Source organism: Trachurus trachurus (genome assembly GCF_905171665.1).
Source record: "Trachurus trachurus genome assembly, chromosome: 15".
In the NCBI taxonomy this organism is placed as follows: Eukaryota; Metazoa; Chordata; class Actinopteri; order Carangiformes; family Carangidae; genus Trachurus; species Trachurus trachurus.
The window spans coordinates 8,253,448-8,275,056 of NC_139906.1; the positions used below are offsets into that span (position 1 = coordinate 8,253,448).

Sequence of the window (21,609 nt, forward strand, 5' to 3'; positions counted from 1 at the left end):
GTGTGTGTGTGTGTGTGTGTGTGTGTGTGTGTGTGTGTGTGTGTGCATGAAGATCAGGGAGAATTTGTACTTTCACAAAAACACCACGGTCGTCGTCTCTACTCTGAGTCTGAGCGGCCTGTGTGATGTAGAAAAGGTCGGACTCGGAGTGAAACTTACTTTATTTTAGCTTTTTCTTAAAGGAATAGTTCAACATTTTGGCAAATCGGCCCATTGCCATAATCCCTATAGTCATAGCAGTAGGTTCGTTACCTTTAATTGTCGGTGCAAGCTGTTTTTAGAACGGCGGAGCGGAGCCGCGAGCTGCTCAGAGCTACGCTACGGAGGCTAATGGGATTTCTTGGTTTCCCTCATCAAACTCATCAAATACACAATCCAACAACTCTAAACGTCATGCAAAACCGCTGATGCGCGTTGCCTTCAGGGACAGTTTTTCATCAAGCAGTCGCTGCATTTACCTCTAAAACAACTCTGTGTGGTAACGTTGTGTTATTATCTCATAGTGTGGTGAATGTGCAGGTCACAACTTGTCCACCAGAGCGTTTTGGAGTTGTTGGATTGTGTATTTGATGAGGGAAACCAAAAAATCCCACGAGCCTCCGTAGCGTAGCTCTGAGCAGCTCGAGGCTCTGCTCCGCCGTTCTAAAAATATCTTGCACCGACAATTAAAGGTAACGAACCTACTGCTATGACTATAGGGATTATAGGCAATGGGCCAGTTTGCCAAAATGTTGAACTATCCCTTTAAATTCACGCTTTAATATTCGAGTGAATTTAACAAACCAGTTGTGATTTCCGTTGCCGTCAAATGTCGACGTCACATTCTCATTGTGGTTTTCAGTTTTTCATTTCATACTCACACTGTGGAGAGTCGACCACTTCCACTCACTGTTGTTGTTGTTATGAAAGCACAAATTACTTCCTGTTAAATCCACTCACACATCTGTAGATCAGAGTGTGTGTGTGTGTGTGTGTGTGTGTGTGTGTGTGTGTGTGTGTGTGTGTGTGTGTGTGTGTGTGTGTGTGTGTGTGCTGTGTGTCTGTGTTTGGTTTGTGTGCGTCAAACCTGAGTCAAACAGCTACAGTTTTATTCTGAAGTGTGTGTGGTTTTTCTTTTTAATGGCTTGAATGTGTGAGACCGACTCGCTCAGGTCGAAGTGCAGTGAATCTAAGCTTTTCAAAATAAAACACCTCATCTTTACTGAAATGGAGCATTTATGTTGTTGTAAGATGCCAATACTTTGAATATATATCTGATTATGAATGACTAGAGATAATAATACTGACCATAATACTGTATTTGGAAAACATAATGATCAATATTCTTGCTTGCTACACCTGTGCAGGTAAAAACATCAGAGCGGAGAAGCAGAATAAAGCAGACTGTCCACAACTGGTCTTCTCACTTTAATCACATCTGGATCAGTATCTTTGTACCATCACTTCCTTTTACTCTTTCAATATAATAAAAAGCATTTGACCAGGTCTGGTTACAGTGTGTGTGTTTACTGTATGTGTGCGTGTATGTGTGTGTGCACTGCAAAAACTCAAAATCTTACCAAGAATATTTGTCTTATTTCTAGTGAAATTGTCATTTCTAAAAACAAATCTCATTATACTTAAAATAAGACTCATCACATTTAAAAAGTAGCTTGTTTTTAGACACTTTTTACTTCTTTCAAGCATATTTTAAGTGAAAACGAGTAAATTTTTAGGTGATGAGTCTTATTTTATGTGGAAAGACTAGAAATTAGACATTTTGACAAGAAATAAGACAAATATTCTTGGAAAGATTTTGAGTTTTTGCAGTGTGATGAGTGATAAGCTACATAACTGCGGTATCATGGCTAACCTGCGATCAGAAAAACAAGTCACTCACCCACAGGAACGTGTGTCACTCGGACTTTAAAGGGAGGGAGCGGTCAGTCAGTCAGTCATTCAAGCTTTGTCTGAGCGTTTACAGACGCCTAGAAGAGACTCAGTTTCCCATAATGCTCTAGTAGGAGGTTTCCGTTTTCCAAATCTATTGCTTTGAATGTGAGAAGGCCGTGGTGATGCCCTAATGAGAGAGAAGTACAACTGAAGGGTTAAACACACACAGAGTGAGAGCACGCCAGAGGACGGGACGGGGAAGGAGGGGGTGTAAATATAAATATATACGACAAACATGATCTGAGAGGTGAAACATGGGAGAAAGACACAGAACGAAACCCTCAGAACACACCTAGAACTTTATATCTGATTAACAATATACTGTATTTTCAAATTAAAATGCTAAATAGTATTGAAGTTAGGCATATCTGACAGATAGAAGAATGAAGCAATGGATCCTGGGGCCATAAATAAACATCTTTTGTTTAAATTAGCTCTAAGAGATGTACACAGATGTATATTGCAACAAGAAACATGAATAAAAACCGTACGTTTTTTTTTTTTCTTTTTTTGCACAACGACGGTTGTTATGTTAGTAATTTAGATAAATACTGTTGTTAAAAGTTCTTTCCGAGAAACAAAAACGCGAAAAGTTTTACCCAGCAGTGTTCTTTTGTTTGGTTTTTTTTTCTTTTTTTGTGTCTCTGGTTTCACGTGAAAATATAGAAATCTTTGTCGTCATTCATGAAAAAGCAATACAAAGGTCACTTAAAAATGAGAGAGACAAAAAGTCCAGAAAAAAGTTTCTATTTAACCGCAGAGGACAGAAAACAACGTCTGGGCAGGTCCCTGTTTTCGACCTCGGGGTCCAAACAGCGGGACGCGCCGCCGCTGCGCTAGTCGAGCGGCCCCTGGAAGATGAGTCTGACGAAGCCCTGCTCGCCGCTCAGCTGTTGGGCGCAGAAGGGGCACGCGGCGTGGAAGGTGTGCGTGCCGTGCGGCAGCGGGATCTGACTCCAGAAGGCCGCCGTCTTCTCCGAGCACACGTGGCCGCAGGGGTTAAAGGCGTGAGTGGGCGGCGCCGCGTCCACGTAGAAGCCCGCCTCGCAGCCCAGCCACAGCGGCACGTACGGCCCCTTGGCGCGGCACATGGGGCACTCGCGGTGGCGGCCCTCGCGGCCCTCGCGCTCCTCGCGGTGGTTGCCCCAGTTGTGGTAGCCGTGCACGTGGCCGCACTGGAGGTAGACCCACGGCTGCTTCTCGTCCGGCGTGTCCTTGCGGCGCATCGAGGGGAAGGCCAGCGTGTTGAAGCCCACGGGGCACTGGGGCCGCGCCGCGTTGATCTCCTGCCGCAGCGCCTCCAGGTGTTTGAGCGTCGGCGTGCGCGCGAGGCCCTCGGCCGTGCGCCACAGCAGAGTCGCGCCGCAAAGGTCGATGAGGGAGCCGTCGACGAGCTCCTGGGACTCCGTCTCCACCTGGAGCACAGAAACAGAAAACACAGCAGGTCACATGATCAGATTATTATATATGTCAAACATAATTAAAGGCACATTTTCACATTTTCATGTTATTCAACCAGGACATGGGCAGGATTTTTATACATTTTGAGTCCAAAAATCCTCTTCTTTTTTAAAAAAAAAAATTGGTAACCCTTTAATTTACAGGCTGCTAATTACGTGACAATGTCAAAACATAGCCAAGAAATAACAAGTAATGTGTCATAATGTCAAGAAATAGCCAAGAAATAACGGTCAATGTTATAGTAATTTCAAGAGATAACGATTGATTGGGTAGAAATAGCCCAGAAATAACTGATTGTAATTGACAAATTGCAAGGACATACAGTACTGTAGTGGAGAAAAATTCTGGCCTTTCCCAAAAAATTCTAAGTATGAAAAAAGCATGTAAAATCTTTTTGCCTTTATGAAAAACATGACATTACAATGAAATTGACTGTTATTTCTAGGCTATTTCTTGACATTAATACACAATTGATTGTTATTTTTTGGTTATTTCTTGCATTGCCTGTGTTACTGTATTGTTTGGGCGACTTGTGTCTTATATGTTGTTTTGTGAAGCACTTTGTAAACTATGTATTGATTGATTGAGTGATTGCTGCCAACACTGTTGCTAAATTCACTTCCAAAGCCAAAGTGTTTTTAACTTTCATTTAGCATAAATCCAGTTAGCAGCAAGTAAACAGGTGATGTTTGAGTCCGGTAAAAAAGTGGATTTACTGTGCTGCAGTACTGGTGTGAGCGCAGTAGGTGGCAGTGTGACTCCTGCGTTTACCCCTTTTCTCTGTCTGACAGCCGAGTGATTCAGGGGAGGATGGATGCAGGGGACAAACAGCTGGAGGCAAGATGACATGAGGAAACTGAAAGAACAAGTGGAGCTGGGGGAGGAGCCGCTGGAAAATGTATTAAAAGTACAGTCTGGATGGAGGAAGCGCTCGCTCACTCACTCACTCACTCACTCACTCACTCACTCGCTGTGACTGACTGAGTGACTGGGGTCAGATGAGACACGGGGGGAAATTCCAGCTTTAGATAACGAGTCAGAGTGGGACAAAGACAAGATGATGAAAGAGGGAGGAGGAGGAGAAACAGCCTGAGAGGAGACAAGTTGTTCACAGAGGAGAAGAGAAGAGAAGAGCAGCTCAAGGGTTGTTGTTTTTTCTGTGTGTGTGTGTGTGTGTGTGTTGAGGTCACTGTGGGTCTCGGGGCAAACACGTCTCCGTGGCGACAGCAGCAGCATCAGCATCAGCAGCAGCGTTACACCGCCACCGGCTGCTGCTGGTGACGCTGTCTAACCTTCATGCAACCCGGGGACGGTTCATCAAGTTCATCACGTGTGCACTTAATGTCACACTGATAAAATAACACACGTTCACATCTGGCCAGAAAGTGTAAGTGTGTGTGTGTGTGTGTGTGTGTGTGTGTGTGTGTGTGTGTGTGTGTGTGTGTGTGTGTGTGTGTGTGTGTGTGCTGTTGGCCGGAGAGCTGCTCAGCTGGAGCGAGCGGCTCTGAGCTCAGGGTCCCAACAGTTGTTGTTTTCCTCCCGTCCAGCTGATCTCAGACCAGCGACTGTGAGGCTGCTGCTCGTTGTTAAAGGGATAGTTCAACATTTTGGCAAATTGGCCCATTGCAGTCATAGCAGTAGGTTTGTTAGCAATTATTGTCGGTGCAAGGTGTTTTTAGAACAGCGGAGCAGAGCCGCGAGCTGCTCAGAGCTACGCTACGGAGGCTAATGGGATTTCTTGGTTTCCCTCATCAAACTCATCAAATACACAATCCAACAACTCCAAAACGCTCTGGTGGACAAGTTGTGACCTGCACATTCACCACGCTATGAGATAATAAGTTGTTTTAGAGGCAAATACAGAAACTGCTTGCCGAAAAACTGCCCCCGACGGGAACGTGCATCAGCGGTTTGGTTTTGCATGAATTTACCTCTAAAACAACTCCGTTCCGTAACGTTCTGTTATTATCTCATATCGTGGTGAATGTGCAGGTCACAACTTGTCCACAAGAGCATTTTGGAGTTGTTGGATTGTGTATTTGATGAGTTTGATGAGGGAAACCAAGAAATCCCATTAGCCTCCGTAGCGTAGCTCTGAGCAGCTCGCCGCTCTGCTCCACCGTTCTAAAAATAGCTTGCGCCGACAATCAAAGGTGACGAACCTACTGCTATGACTATAGGGATTATGGCAATGGGCCAATTTGCCAAAATGTTGAACTATCCCTTTAAATTCACGCTTTAATATTCGAGTCACTGAGTGAATTTAAACACACCAGTTTAACAAACCAGTTGTGATTTCCGTTGCCGTCAAATGTCGACGTCACACTCTTATTGTGGTTTTCACAGTTTTTCATTTCACACTCACACTGTGGAGAGTCGACCACTTCCACGCACTGTTGTCGTTGCTGTTGTGAAAGCACAAATTACTCAAAATGTCGAACTATCCCTTTAACATAACGGCACGCTAAATAAAAAGAAATAAAAATGACCGTATGAAAAACGGTCAGCCTGATCAATAAATAACCACGTTCAAATTTAATGATGTCAGCGCTCGGGGTCGATTCACACACTCCCACCGGCGGCGACACACAGTTATAATTTAATTAGACTAAAGAGGATCATTTATCAGCACAAAAAGCTTTTATTAAACACAGCAGGAGCCAGGAGACACTGGACTCTCATACTTCTCTGTACCCACAGCAGGATCTGTTAAAATCTGTGCATGTGTGTGTGTGTGTGTGTGTGTGTGTGTGTGTGTGTGTGTGTGTGCTGCACTGTAAGATATTCCTCATTACACTGTCTGGCTTCAACCTTGTGTCAAACTGCAGAAGGACGACCAGCTGCCCCCGCTGGCGAAGCCGAGTGAAAACTGAAACAAACCTGCACAGGATTCATCATCTCTACATCAAATCAACTCTCAAATGATGGATATTGTGGGTTTTTTTAAGAATCTAAGGTCAAATGAGATTAAAAAACAAGGTGTTTTGGTGCTTATTAACACACACACACACACAGTGAGTAGGATCCTGCCTGAGAGCTTTTTGGTTAAAACCTGCTGAGACGACTTTTTTCCCCTCATTCAATCAGAAAGTCCTTCAGATGTTAACCTTCACTAACACGGGGCAGTTATCCCATTTAGAAAAGCTGTGTACTTGCAGAGGTTTGAAGGTTGAAAGAGAAAGAGAAAGAGCTTCAACCAGACGCTGTGTGCAAAGAAAAACCAAAGAATAAAACAAACTGTATTATTCGGAAAAGCGATAAAGTGTTGAGTTGAAACAGTGGAGGGATATAGCTGCACAAAAAGTGTCAGTTCAGGGAAAGACATGAAGAGGATGTATCTGTGGTTTCAGACAGTTACAGAGAAAGTGGTGGTGGTGGTGGTGGGGGGGGGGGGGGGGGGGCACAGAAAGGTTCAGGGGGCAAAAAAGGTTTCCAGAGCGATAAACTGTTCATTTCAGAACTGGTTTATGTTTAAAAAGACAATGTTTGGAAAATGTGTTACTTAGTTTCCACCTTATCTTAGCTATTGTAGAGGGAGACAACATCTGGGATGAAGGCGCACAGTTTCAGCCCTGCACTCTGTCGTTGTTCACAGGCACGACGACAGAAATAGACGTCTTCAAAAATGATACGAGCTAAAAAAGAAGTTCAAACCCTGGCTTCTCTCTCCGTCTCTCTCCTCCACACAGACCGCCTCTATCCTGCCGTCTTTAACAACAGTCCCATGCAGTCAGGAAATATTAAGGCTGTCCTAAAACAAAACATTTTTATTTCTAATTTTTTCTCAAAGGGAGAAAACACGGCTTGTGGTTTAGAGGACGAAATAAATCAGTGTATTTTTAAAGGGGAACTATGCAAGTCTGGTCGCTTTTCCTCTGTTTTGCTAACCCTCCTCCTGGCCATGTGCATTTGTTTACAACGAAGGAATGAAGAAATTAATCAATAGAGCGGTAGATAACATTATATATCATATGCGATGTTACGATGTGTATATTTGTGTAGTTTAATCTGTCATAAACAAGAGGTTACGGGTTACGAGACGAGAGCTGGGACACCGGGTCTTGCAAGGTTGGTTTTCGGCCAATAAGTGACACAAAAGTGGAGGCAGCTTCCACAAGTTAAGCCATTTATTAAACCATCAGAATAACTCCAAAGCTGTTTAATTAAGGTAAAAATGTAGCTACAAATCCTGCATAGTTCCTCTTTAAAGGAGCATTATCGCAAATACAGCAGTAATAGCATAAAATAAGATGACATATGTAAAAGATGGGTCGGGGGGAGCCATAACTAAATTTACAAAAAAAATCGCCAACAGTATAGTGTCCGTGGGGCAAATGCAGCATTTGTCTTTGTTATGATCCAAGCCGGCCCGGCGCTTGCTGCGTTAAAATGCACTCGGAACTCGCAAATCAGACCTCTGAACCGGACAAATATGCAACAGTAAGTAATGTAGCAGTGTTAGGGTGCTCACAGTCACTGAATCGCTGGTAGAACACTTTGTCTCCACGTCCCTGTGTCTTTCTTCAGCTGTCCTCTCAGTGTTATTAAGGAGGAGGACGTTTCAGTTGTTGTTGTCGTTGTTGTGGTTGTGCGCGACGTAGAGCTGCCGCGAGTTTTCTTTTCCCGCGATTGCACGTTCATTCAGCCTGGCGAGGGAGGGGGGAGGGAGAAGGAGGGGGGGCGGGGGGGGACTAAACGAGGCTGCTCTCTCTCTCTGACAGCTGCCCACTTGTTTATATCTGATAAGCTCCGCCTGGCTCCATCTAGTGGCCGAATTTTGCGATAATACTCCTTTAAGACTGTCCTGAAACAAAACATTTTTATTTCGAATTTTTTTCTCAAAAGGAGAAAACACGGCTTGTGATTTTGTAAAAAGCCAAATAAATAAATGTATTTTAACTTAAACTGGTCTTTACTGTAGGTGTATTCTTCCAAAGTCTGTGTTTTTCCATCGACATTTGAAACTGCACACGATGCTGCTGCTGTTACAGCATCATCATCATCCGCCACTGCATCGCAGGACTTCACTGTGTTATTCACTGTCATGTGCACAATTAAACCCCATCATGTTCTGTCACCGTGCATAATGGAAAATAGGTGCTGACGATTCAGACTGTCCATCACCTGTGAAATAATGAGTGGTTTCTATAGTAATAGTGGTAGATAATAACGCACACGTGGTTGGTTAACTCCTCTGGATGGTGATGGCCGGGTGGAGATAACAAGAGCTGTTAATTTGTGCTGCGCCGGCTGAGACTGGGAAACATGTGGGACGGCAGATAAAGAGACGGGTTAATGTTGGAGCCGCTGACTGTGAGCTTCTGCTGGATGATGATGATGAAGATGACGATGATGATGGAGGAGGAAAAGGAAAAAAAACTAAACGAATGCCTAATAAAAGACATAATTCAACAAGAACGACAACCTAAATCCAGTCAGATATAAATGCCACAGGTGGCCGCGGCGCTGTGATTGGCTGAGAGACTCTGACGTCAGCCGGAGGATCCTCTTACAAGGTCCTGTTACACACAGCTCTGACAGCCGGACCCGTTGCCTATGGAGACGGCATCCCGATAACCTCCATGTGCTGTTATTAAGCTTTTTTGCTGATGGTGCAAAGAGTGTGATGATAAAGGGATGGAGAAGATAAAAACACCCACAACAACCACACAACACACAAAAACAATCTGAAAAATCAGGTCAGTGGGTTTTTCCGTGTTTGAAAAGCTGCTTCTATCAGTTTGAACTCATGTCCGACTCAACATTTGAAGTAATTTAAATACCAAGGTATCGAATAACAACATGAAAGCAGTGTGAATATGTGTCGTAGTGATGAACCATGCAGATTCATGTTCACTCACTCTCTACAGCCGGGATGTCAAATGTGAGGGAAGAATTTGCCAAGTGTGAAAATACATTTTTATCAAGAAATGTCAGCTTGTTTATAATATATTCTGTAAAAGGATAGTTTATAAACTGGTAACATCTTAATAATGCACTAAAACAAAGGGAAGAATTCAAATTTCTTTTTATTTTTAGGTTATCATGGTATTATTTTACTGGTCCGGCCCACTTGAAATCGAATTAAGTTAAATTAAGTGCAATACTTCTTGATATATTGTCGTATTTGTTTTAATCTGTGTTAAAAAAAAATTCTATTTTACTTGTATTATCTGCTGTTTTTATTGTCTGTAAAGCAACTTTGAGTTCCCTGAAAAGCGCTCTATAAATAAAATGTATTATTATTATTAATATTAAGTTTGTGTGTAATAGGGGTTATGTGCAATTTGGGTCGTGGGCAACTAGGTTAAGGGCTGGAGGGTCTAGTCGTGCAACTGTGTGAGGCTTTAATCTGTTTTTCTTTTCTTTTTTTCTTGTTGTGGTCACTATTGATTTTGATATGTAATACACCGGAGGTACTTTTGTTATCTTTTGTTTTGTTTTATTGTACCTGAGTGTGTATGTTCTTTGTTAAGTCAGTATTCTGTCCCTCTTTGTGCAAATCCTTATATTGTATTGGTCTTTTATGGTTCTTCTATGTATTTCTCATGTGTCTTTTTTTACTATTACTGTACAACAACCTACCTGGGGACTACAGACGGACACTAGCCATGGCTACAATCTGGCATATTTACATTTGTACAATGTCCAATATTATGTGTTGTCCTTAATCTAAATAAATAAAATAAAATAAAAATATTGCACCGTTTCTGGCCCCTGAACAAAAATGAGTTTGACACCCCTACTCTACAGTCTAATATTCATCTCAGCACCAAACAGCAGACACACGCACACGGTTGGCGAGCAGCTGGTGGAGCACTGAGCAGCTAAAGAAGAGGCAGATATTTCCCTCCGCAGGCAGTGGAGACCAAACACGGAGCTGAAAAAGACGGTGGCCACTGAGCAAACACAACTGCTGGATGTGGAAATAAGCGGCCGTGTGCTTGCTCCCTGTTGTTCATCAGAACATCTTCAAAAGGTGTCTGTGTTATCTTCACAACTTGTTTCTGCTGCAGCAATGTGTCGACTGTGAACCGGTCTGCTGCCAAAACATCCTGTCTCTCTGTGGGGCCGATATCATCATCTTCATCATCTTATCTTCTTAAAAACCTTCTGAACCCTCTTTTATCTGACTGTGGACAAAGTTTACGAGCGGCTGAACTTTTGTTTTGAACTTTTTTTTTTTCTCCCACACACGGTCATGCTTCCTCCCTCCCTCCCTCCCTCCCTCCCTCCCTTCCTCCCTCCCTCCCTCCCTCCTCACCATCTTTCCTCGCTGCTGCGCCGAGCGTGTTTCTCGCAGGGTGAAGACGTTGCCGCAGACCGAGATCTCCCTCCACACGCCGGGTTTGGAGTCCTGGGTGAAGCCGGTTCGCGGGTGCATCACCAGCACGCCGTTGGTGGTCAGCCCGTCCATTTGACTGTCGGGCGTCTTCCACTTGGCAGCTTTCTCCTGGAGACAAACCAAGACGTCGGGGTTAGGGTCAAAGACACATTATGAGTCGAAAAGGAAAGAGTGTAGTGGAAAGTTTTGCAGCACCATGTTCATAGAAAAACTTCCACATGACAAATTGCAGCTTTAAATGAAATTATTAAGAGTAATTTCCTCTTTTTTTTTTACTTTGACCAGCGTGTGAATTCAGTTTTATGGCCACTTTGACAGGAAATCAGTTGTCATGATGATGACAGACAGGGGAGAATGATGTTTGCTTCTGACAGTAAGTGTGAAAATATGACAGCTAATATGAGTGGGGGGAAAAAGTAGGTTAAAGGTTTTGCACAGAGTTTTTATCTTTCACATCACCAGAACACGAGCTGTGTTTGATCATGCATTTCCCTCAGTCTTTCTGTCACATTTCCTTGTGTTATTTTTTTCCTTTGATCTCTTTGCCTCTCACTCTTTCACGTGTCCGAGGCACCAGACAAAAAAACACAGCTCACAATTGTGCACATACTGGAAACGTATTTTTCATTGCTTCTCCATGGGAAATGTTGGGAGCCTGATCCATTTGTAGCCATTCTCGGGACAACTACCCACTTTGTCTTCTGCCAATAAATATGAGAAAAAGGCTTTCCTATTTGGAATTGTGATTCATTGTTGTTTTCTTAAATGTTGTATATTTAAAGCAGAAGTAAGTGATATATTTGTGTTAATATAAGTCTTAAATAGTTATATCTTCCGACAGCAATCACTTACATAGAGTGTTTGAAGCTGTAATTTATGATTTCAAAAGCCTGCCTGGAACGCAGCATTAGCGAAAACGACCGGATCACTCACTTTTTTTTTTTCATTTATTTAGATCTCCATTAGCTTTGGCAAAGGCCATCGCTATTCTTCCTGGAGTCTACTTTCACAGATGAACTGTCCATTGCAGTCGACTTCTGCTTTAATATTTGCTCATTTTTATTTTACTGATGTTTTGAATGTTGTTTATTGATCATTTCATTTGAAGCACTCATCTTTAAGTGTCCTTGAGTGGCTTGAAAAGCGCTTTTTAAATAAAATGTATTATTATTGATTGATTATTATTATTTTATTATTATTGGAAAGAGGTTAATCCTCCAGGCATGGAGGTCAGACATCGCACCCACGTTCGATCTGTGGTTAAGAGAAATGGCAAATACGCTTCACCTGGAGAGACTGAGACTTTATAACGAAGACAGGGGAGACATGTTTGAAAAGATGTGGGACCCTGAACTGCAACTGTTTCAAGGAAAGGACTAATGTGTCGATCACTGTGAAACACCTTGCTGTGTGTATCTCTCATTTTACTCTTCACTTTGTACAGTTTTTTAAACACACATGTTTATTTTATTGTCATGACAGTCAGTGGCTTCTGTTATTTCTTTACTTATGATGTGCTGATCCTGTCCATGTCTTTTTTCTAATCTCAGTTTTTTTGTTGAAAAACAATAAACATACATAAAAAAAAACAAAAAAAAACACATCTCACCCCCAGGAAAATGTTCTTGGAGGAGTCGAAGCCCGCGGCGTAGATGCGTGCAGTGTAAGGCGGCGTGCGCTGGCACATGATGCGGCAGGCGAAGCGGGAGATGGTGCTCTGAACCGACTGGGTGTCTGCGTTGCTCTGGCTGCCCGCCACCGTGTCCGTCACCACGAAGTCTATGGGACTCTCCGTCGATCGACCGATCTGGTGTCGAGAGAGAGAGAGAGAGAGAGAGAGAGAGGGACAAAGAAGAAGACGTGTTATAACAAGTTCCAGACTTAAATCAGGATTACTTAAGAAAACCCGTTCCAGCTGTGAGATAATACTGAATAATTCTCTGTGGGGAAGAACAAGAGAGACATAGAAATAAAAGCTCAGTGTACAATACAGAGCTCAGTTGAAAAGAGAAGGAGTGACGTAGGTGGATGACAAAAACACTGAAGGAGCATTGTCCGACAAGTTCAGCTACTTGGATCCACTGTAAACACTTTCTGCTTTTTAAACCTGGATGAACTTAGACGACCTGAGAGAAAAGTTATCTGATGGTTCACGTGTATTACAAACTTCTACACACAACCCATAATAACTCTGAGGACACTCTGTGCCATGATGATGGGTACTTTGCAGCCCCTGACAGCAGCGCCTCGCACACAGCGGCCTCCCAGCGCGTTAATGCTGTATTCAAGCGAGGAACGGGCTGCCTCCTGAAAAACACAGTGTTTACCGTAGAGGAACTGAACCTCTAATCCACGTCTGACTCAGACGTATCATCAAAGTTACTGCTCAAGTCTTGTTGTTTTATTTAATACAAAACACAACCAGTCCACTTTAATATTGTGCCTTTTTTCTTTCTTTCACTTTGCTGACAATGTGATATGATGAAAAACTCCTGGACTGGAGCTGAACGGACTTTAGTTGCTGTCATGAAGGCAGTTTCCAAGGTTACGAGCGACTCTCAACTTCTTAAAGTGATGAGGAAAAAAAGAAAACTTCAACAACTCCATGACAACCTGTGATGTGATGTGATGTAAAGCTCAGAAATAGAGTTTAAATAAACTTTGTGACTGTTGTTTCCAAGGTCAAGCTGTGTTTTAAAGGGACTACGAGGACTTTTGGAAAGCAAAGTGATTTCACACTACATTTCCCATGAGCCTCTGCACGCATAACCCTGTAAGTGAAATTCTTGGACTGGTGCAAGCCGGACGAAAGTGAAAACATTTGCCAAGAATGTTTTCATTAATCAAGAACGAAAGTCGCAGGTTCGAAGACGATCAGATACCGTCGTAGTTCATAAACAATGCCAACTAGCGATCCGGGAAACTGAAACTAGGAAATGCTGGGCAAGTTGACCAATAAATAATAATATCAAAATAACTATAAAGACACAACGATACATTTATCGAAAATGGACCCATTGACGTAGATTTATCCACATTAATATGAGACTCTTTTATAACCAAAAGCAAACTCCTCGTGGTCTCTTTAACTTAGATAAATGTGACTTTACCAACTGAGCCTGAACTGAAATTTCTACTGAATATTATGTTGCACATTATAAACTGCATTTGGAAATTTAGTAGCAACACACTGATATGAATATGCTAACATTGCCGATACTTAAATAATTAACGCCTAAGATTAAAAATTGATCCACCTACACGCTGAGACAAAGTCTAACACCGGTTAGTGAGCCGTTTTGAAACCCTCTGCTCGCCTCGAACACACCCTGCAGTCCAGCTCTTCTACTGAAGCAGGTGTGAGTGAGTGAGTGAGTGCAGCAGGGAAGTGGAAGTGGAAAAAACAAGGACTATAAATTGGCTGTAAAAAAAATAAATTAAAAAAATCATCTAGTGGTGCTGATAAAAGCTGTTACCTGGAACATGTCTGTATTGCTGTCATGGGTGTACTCCACCACCACCGTCTGGGCTCGAGACAGAGTGTATGAGATGCTGTGCTGGTCTTTGTTGCTTATGGCCTGTTGAGACATAAAAAAGAACAAAGGGGAGGATAAATGAGACGCAAGATGCAGCTCTGAAACTTTCCACAAATGTTCAAAATGTACACGAGGAACCGAGCCAGAACACGCTGCATCGCACTAACACCTCCGACATCTCCTCCTCCTCCTCCTCCTCCTCAGTGATCCTGACGGAGAGAGGAAGGGTGGAGTAGGTGAGGAGGAGTTCAGTTATGCAGTCACTAGCTGGACCTTAGAGGAGGAGGAGGAGGAGGAGGAGGAGGAGGACGGCCTCGATGTCTTTTCGGTCGGTCAGGACCACCCACAGGACAGAGAGGGACAATCGCTCTTCCAGACTCTTTAAATTACTGCAGCTAAAAGCCTGGCCGGTGTGTGTGTATATGTGTATATGTGTGTGTGTCCTCGGAGAATCCATTAAGCGCAGATGTTAAACCAGAAAAGCAAAGGTCTCTCGCTCTCACACACACATATACAAGTTACAATCCCCTGTTCATTTAACAGATTCTGGAGGATTTCTGGCCGAACTTATGCACAACTGCTGATGGAAACACATGAACGTGTTTCCCAGGACAAAAAAAAAACAAACAACCCAAAAAGAAATCACTCACTTTCCACTGAATCATTCACACTTGTTTCTCTTATAACGCTTTAGCATCCAGTTCCAGTTAAATACTGTGTAGAAACCATTGTACCTTTTAAAAGTAGGTCATCCCTGGGACATATAAATAATACCGTGTGTGTGTGTAAGAGTGTGTAAGAGTGTGTGTGTGTTTGAGTGTGTCACCTTGGCTGCCTGTGGAGAGCAGGCGACGTGAACTGTGCTGGGTTTCACCCCGTTTGCCTTCGGCCTCTTACAAAGTGCAAAACGGCTTTTACGTCGACCTCGGTCCCCGTTGGGCAGAGAGCCATTGTACCTACACATTCGCACAGAGAAACACACACACACACGCACACACACAAGACACACACACACACACACACACACACACACACACACACACACACACACACACACACACACACACACACACACACACACACACACATACATACAAAGAAAGAAAAAAACAATAAACAATGGGGCATTATAGTCTGAGCAGCTGTATAATGCACTGGAAAAACAGTCATTGTGGAAAACGCTCGAGGCATTTCAGTGCACTCTCTCCATGACTATGCACGCACACACACACACACACACACACACACATCCACGCGCACAAATAACAGCCTATACTTTTTATACATGCTTTTTTTTTTTTTTTTTTTACAAAAGCAAATCATGTCCCCATAAACAACAGAGCCCTCCAAACATAACCCCAGAAGGGCTGAGAAAATAAACACAGAGAGAGACTCATTTAGCCTGATACATGACTGAGGAAAGGAGAATAAACAGAGGCGTTCCCTCCGACAGAATGGAGTCTCTGTGACTCCCAACAACACCGGGACTGTTGTGTCTCGGTGTGTGAGTGTGAGCGTGAGTGTGTGTGTGTGTTGGTGAATATCCTAAAGTAAGAAAACACTCAGCAAACATTCGTCATCTCCACCTACGTTTCAGTTTATCAACAGTGTGTTTTTGTGTTTCCTTGACAGAGCACAGAGACATGGAAGAAAAAGGTGTCTCGTCTCGTTTAACCCATTAACAAAAACAATATTCAGTCATTTAAAGAAACAAAATCAGTGGATATATCTTGAAATTAACATGCACGGAGAAAGAAAATGCACTTTATCTGAAGCAGGCCCCATCTATACATTACAGGCTGTGCAGAGATATTCCTGTAACAGCAGCAGCAGCAGCACTGCTTTATAAACACGACCATGTACATAAATACTGCTCGCTACCTTAAAACACTGTTATGACATCCAGAGGCCACAGAAGTTATGGACTCACTCTGACAGTCAGCAGTGATGATGACTGCTTCCAAAAAACCCTTTTGTTTTTTTTCAGTTTTCAATTCAATTCATATTTATCATTTATCAGACATTCAATCTTATTCTTTTCAATAGCATCGATCTAAATCCAAAACTGGCCCAGAGGGTCCAATCCGGCTCGCAGGATGAATTGTAAAAATTGTGTAAAAATTGTGTAGAAGACTGAAGAGGCATAATATTGTTAAAGAAATGTTTTAATCAAGAAATTTTAGGTTGTTTTGTAAAAGGATAGCTCATTAACTGTAAACATCTTAATAATGTACAAAAACAAAGGTAAAAATTAAAAGTTTTTTATTTATTTATAGGTTATCATGCTTTTATTTTACTGGTCCGACCCACTTGAGATCAAATTGCGCTGTTTGTGGCCCCTGAACTAAAATTAGTTTGACACCTCTGGTCTAAATATTAATAAAACACCACATTAAAAACTTAGGCCAAGTCACAATAAATGAAGAAAGGTAAATAAAAAAAGAACTTTCTTGACTTTGATAAAAACTTTCCAGAGCTCGCTTGTAAGTTTTTAGAAACAGTCACAGTTCCAGGTGAGCACATGAAAGAAATCAAGGGTTTAAGTTTGTCAAATCTGAAAAAGCAAACGAGACACAAGAGAGAGAGAAAAAAAAAGATCATGTGTTTAAAGCAGCGGCTCTGGAACGCGTCTCTGACCAATCAGACCCCTGAAACGCACCGACCCACCCACCCACCCACCCACCGCAGCAGCACCGAGTCCAGCAGCGGAGACGGACAGGTTGTGAGGAGGACGCGTCGCCCGGCCTCCAGCTAAATGTTCCTCTTCTCAGAGTAGCAGGATCTGCTGGGATCAAACAACGCTGGGAGGGTTTATGAGTTACCATGGTGAGGGAACAGAGCCACAGCAACGTTTGGGGAGAGTAACCATGGCAAGAGCGTAACCATGGTGAAGTTTGGCCCGTAACCGGAGAGAAGGAGGGAGAGGGAGAGAGGGAGAGGGCAGGGCAGTCTGCTGGAGGAGGCTCAAAGTCTCGCTTGGCAGTTCAATCCCAAGTTCCCATGGGTAGCGGGCGGCGGCGATGTGTGCGTGTACGTACATGCATCAGAACATTTCTGTTAAAACAATGGCAGAAAGGCCAAAGGTTCGCAACGAGAGTGTGCGTGTGTGTCTTTCAGAGGGAGCGAGGCAGGAAGGGCCACAGTTAGGAAAAAGTTAGTGTGTGTGTGCACAAACACACACGGTGTATTCTTCATTTCCCACAATTAGCAACAAGCGTGTGTGTAGTGAACTAAAAGCTCAGTGTGCAGCAGCAGCAACAAGCTACCACTTATAGAGCAAGTCTATAAAAACGTAAAGAAAGGCTGTGAGGGGAAATTACTACCTACTGTATCACTGAGTAAACTGAATATGAGACAATCACAACAAGACACGACGCACATCCTCCAAACACCGCAACGAGGAGTGAATCAAAAATATAAAGAAATAAGAGTCTGCACACTAGAATATGCCAGAACAACAACTTGTTTTGTGGTTTTTATACTTTATATTTCAAGTTTTTGTACAAAACATGGGCAGCATCAGTGTAATAATAAATAAAAAAAGTAGGTATGGGTACAATATGATGTGACAAAGATAATTCAAATGCTAACCACGTACAGTTTGTGTCCTTATTGATACAAAAGAAACAGCACAAAAGGAAAGAAGAAATGTTCCCGTCCCGTGTTTAATATGAATATCTGTGGTGATGTTCATATGAAACATTCAGGAACATATTCTAGTGTGCGTACTCTACTTCTCTATTTTTGAGTAATTGAATATGACATAAGTTAAATGGCAAAATTAATGAGGAAGGAAACTGTGAGATTTACTTCTTCCAGTGGGTTCTTCTTCGGAGCGAGAGACCTGTGTTCTGCCGATGCAACACACACACACACACACACACACAGCTGAGCAGCAGATGTACAGTATCTGGTCACAGGAGGAGGAGGAGGAGGAGGAGGTGGTGGTTTGGAGCGACTGCAGTGTATCCAGTGATGTCACGGTTGTTTTAAAAAAAAGCCACATGGATGTCCACTCACTGTTGCCTCTAAACAGATCGTTCCCCAGAGACGCCGCAGCATTCCTCAGGATTAGGGCCATTAGCATCACGGGGGCTTCAAACATGGTAATGTTGGACCGGGGGGTTGCCGAACGGCCGGCCGGCCGCAGAGGTCAGATGCAGCACTGTGCTACGTGTTGATGACGGGGCCGCTCCCTGTTTTGCGTGCATGACGACCGGTCTGTTGTCCCCTGGTCACACACAGGAGCCGCAGTCGGATCAAAGCCGGCTGCAGAGCTCCAGATGTTTGGGGAGTTTACTTGCAGCTGAGCCGTTCTGTTAGCACAATTCGTGATAACACTTTATACTGGCGTGCAAGTCGTTTACTGTAATTTTCCTATAAAGCCCAACCATCACCTAACAAACTAAAACAGCTTGAACGTTACACAAAGTGGAAAAAGATGTGAAACGGACTGAAACGTTTTCACTGGGAAAAAAGCAACTGCAGCAAGAAAGGATCATTATACCTGACGTTTGATTACTTATCAGTGGCTGCAGAGCTCTGGAAAGCTGTTGATATGTCAGGGTTTTCTTTTGTTAGAGTTAAGCGTTTACATTTGTTTTGTTTTGTTTGGTATTTATACTTTAAGGGGGAAAAAGTATGTTTATTTATGTTTAAAACATAAGTGTAAATTAGGGCTGGGTATCGCTACAGATTTACTGAATTATTTTGATTCCAATTCACAAGGTCCCGATTCGATATTGATTCATTTGGAGATATTTCAGTTTTAATAACAAATTGCTTGGTTATGAAAGAGATTTTCACAAAACTAATGTTTCAAATTGTATAAAGATGGAACTCTCTGGTGCATTATTAAAAATATTAATGTTTACAATAAATTGACTGAAAAGCAACTTTACATTAATGTACATTTATTTAAAATGACCCACTCCAGAAGAAAACAGTGCAACGGTGCCCAGCCCGTTGTTTATTGATGTGTGCACTTGATTTTACAAGAAGACTGAAATAAACTCACTAAACTAAACTCAACTAAGTGTCGATTCAGTGAGATTATCTGGTTGATCCACTGTGACTTGTTAATGTCGGATTCAGAGTTGCTCGGAGAAGATCTCATGTGAAGCACATGTCCGTTAAAACCTGTGATGTGACATTTACGAGCTGGCTGACTCACAAGTCACGACGCTACACCCTGAGGAGTTGACACCGTCCCAGCAGTGACAGCGAGCGCCTCGGGCTCCAAAACAATAAAATAAATAAATAAATAAATCTCGTGGTCAGATCTGTACAGGTAAGTACCAATTTAGGATGTGATCAAGATCCTGTCATAAATTCCTGTTAATCCAGTCATCAACAGCTGGATGTGGTTATATGCAAAGAGGCAAAGCAAGGTGCCAACTCCAAAAAACATGGAGGAACATGAAAGCTGGAAAACATGAATGTAAAAAAAATACAGCTTTGGGAATGTTGTGAATGTTGCACATTTTGGAAATGTAAACACTGTTTAGAAGCAGCTACACTGGCAAAGTCACTTAAAGAGGAACTATGCAGGATTTTTACCTTAACTCTGCTACATTTTTACCTTAATTACACAGCTTTGGAGTAATTGTGTGATGGTTTAATAAATGCTCTCTGCCTTCCACCTAGCGTCTCTTGGCTGAAAACCAACCTTGTAAAATGTCCCAGCTCTCGTCTCTGCGGCACCGCGACACAAACGCGCCCCGCAACCCGTAATCTCTTGTTTATGACAGATTTAACTACACAAATATACATATTGTAACATCGTATGATGATATATAATGTTATGTAAGGCTCTATTGATCGATTTCTCACCGGTTTTGTTGTAAACAAATGCACATGGTCGAGAGGAAGGTTAGCAAAACAGAGGAAAAGCGACCAGACTTGCATAGTTCCCCTTTAAGTGCTGTCTGAAGAAGGGCTGTGTACAGAAACGTCACACATAAAGATGATAATAAAGAATAACTTTAACTGCACCTGGTGGGATATTCAGCTTCTACCCGTTTAGCAGCGGGCCGCCTCAACCTTCAGTGCATTCTCAGTCACAACATGGTCCTCGTGAACAGCACGGTGCCAATTTGAAAGGTTAATTGCAATCAGGGTTTGCAACCTTTCAGATTCTGCTCTCGATGCGAGGAACATAAAATGCTGCGTCCTGTGTTTCCACGGCCTTGTGTGGCTTTTATTTTGAAGAGACCACATGGTAATGAGAGTGAACGGGTTCACGTCACCGCCGTGGATTCGTTTCCCCTTTAGAGTTGGTGGTGAGAGCATGGAGCTACGGTTTGGTAATTAAAGCGCTGGCTACACTTAGAGCAGCTGTGATCGCAGCAAAGTGCGACTGCTTGTGTCAACCAGCGAGAACGTTGCCCCCGTTGACCTTTTCTAAACGGGTGGCCTGACCTAGAATCGAGACGACGAGGAGCGGAAAAAGCAGAGCAAAACGGAAAACTGGGGTTCTCCCTTGTAAAGGCATGGGACTGCCTGCATTTACTGCTCGCTGCAGTTTTTCCACTAGGGGAAAATTTCCACGGTCATCTCCCTGACAATGCGGCTCCAGAATAACTCAGAACAACAAACTGTGAGTCAGCTGTGAAACCAACTGTGTGTGTGAGACATGAAAAACATGTGTGTGTATGTGTGTGTGGGCTGTGTCGTATGAGCACAAGAAGGTGTGTGTGTGTGCATGTAAGGAGTCTTTCCGACATCTGCATTCCTCTGTGGAGTGGGTTGGGATGGGGAGTGGGGTGGAAGAGCCCTATGGGAAATAAACAGAAGACGGACAGATAGAGGAAGTCCTTCACCATCAGTTGTTATTGGAGAGAGTGCATGTGTACTGTATGTGTGCAGTTGTCCTCCATGCTTGAGATGCAGGGTGGGGTCGAGGGTTTTTTTCCCTACAGCTGAGTATGTGGACTTGAGTCAAAACAAATCTCCAGAGGAAGAGGAAGAGAGAGAGAGAGAGAGTTGAGGTGTTAAAGATGATGATCCGGCCGGTGCTGCTTCTGGCCAAACCTCATCTCATCTTGTAATACGCCGAGCAAAATTGTGGTTAATCTCATCTTCCAAAAATACTCGATTGTAACCCCGCGGCTGAACAATCCCATCATCAGTGTGAGGCTTTCAGTGCACGACCCCGAGTAACCAGACAAAAATATCCCCACATGTGTTTCTGTTGCTTCTTTCTTGAAGAGCGTTTCCGTTCTGGCTTTCCGGATCGCTGCCCTTTGTTCACATCGTCAGCTAAGCCTGTTAGAAGATATCTGGGGGGTTAAGTGACAAATCAGAGTGCTTCTACAGTAAATCCTTAGTGTTTAT

The 21,609-nt window shown here is 43.0% G+C and overlaps 1 protein-coding gene across 3 annotated transcripts in view; it reads right to left on the reverse strand.

Moving 5' to 3' along the window:
• Positions 1-1,719: 1,719 nt before the first annotated feature.
• peli1b (pellino E3 ubiquitin protein ligase 1b) overlaps positions 1,720-21,609 on the reverse strand; it is a 50,440-nt gene continuing 30,550 nt past the window's right edge. For all 3 annotated transcript variants that reach the window (XM_083988270.1, XM_083988271.1, XM_083988272.1), the window contains 5 exons: positions 15,101-15,230; positions 14,215-14,316; positions 12,348-12,545; positions 10,658-10,846; positions 1,720-3,347 (listed from right to left, as the gene is read on the reverse strand). In XM_083988270.1, coding sequence (XP_083844396.1) covers positions 2,769-3,347; positions 10,658-10,846; positions 12,348-12,545; positions 14,215-14,316; positions 15,101-15,230 — 1,198 coding nt within the window. In that variant the 3' untranslated portion in view covers positions 1,720-2,768. The remainder of the gene's footprint in view (positions 3,348-10,657; positions 10,847-12,347; positions 12,546-14,214; positions 14,317-15,100; positions 15,231-21,609) is intronic.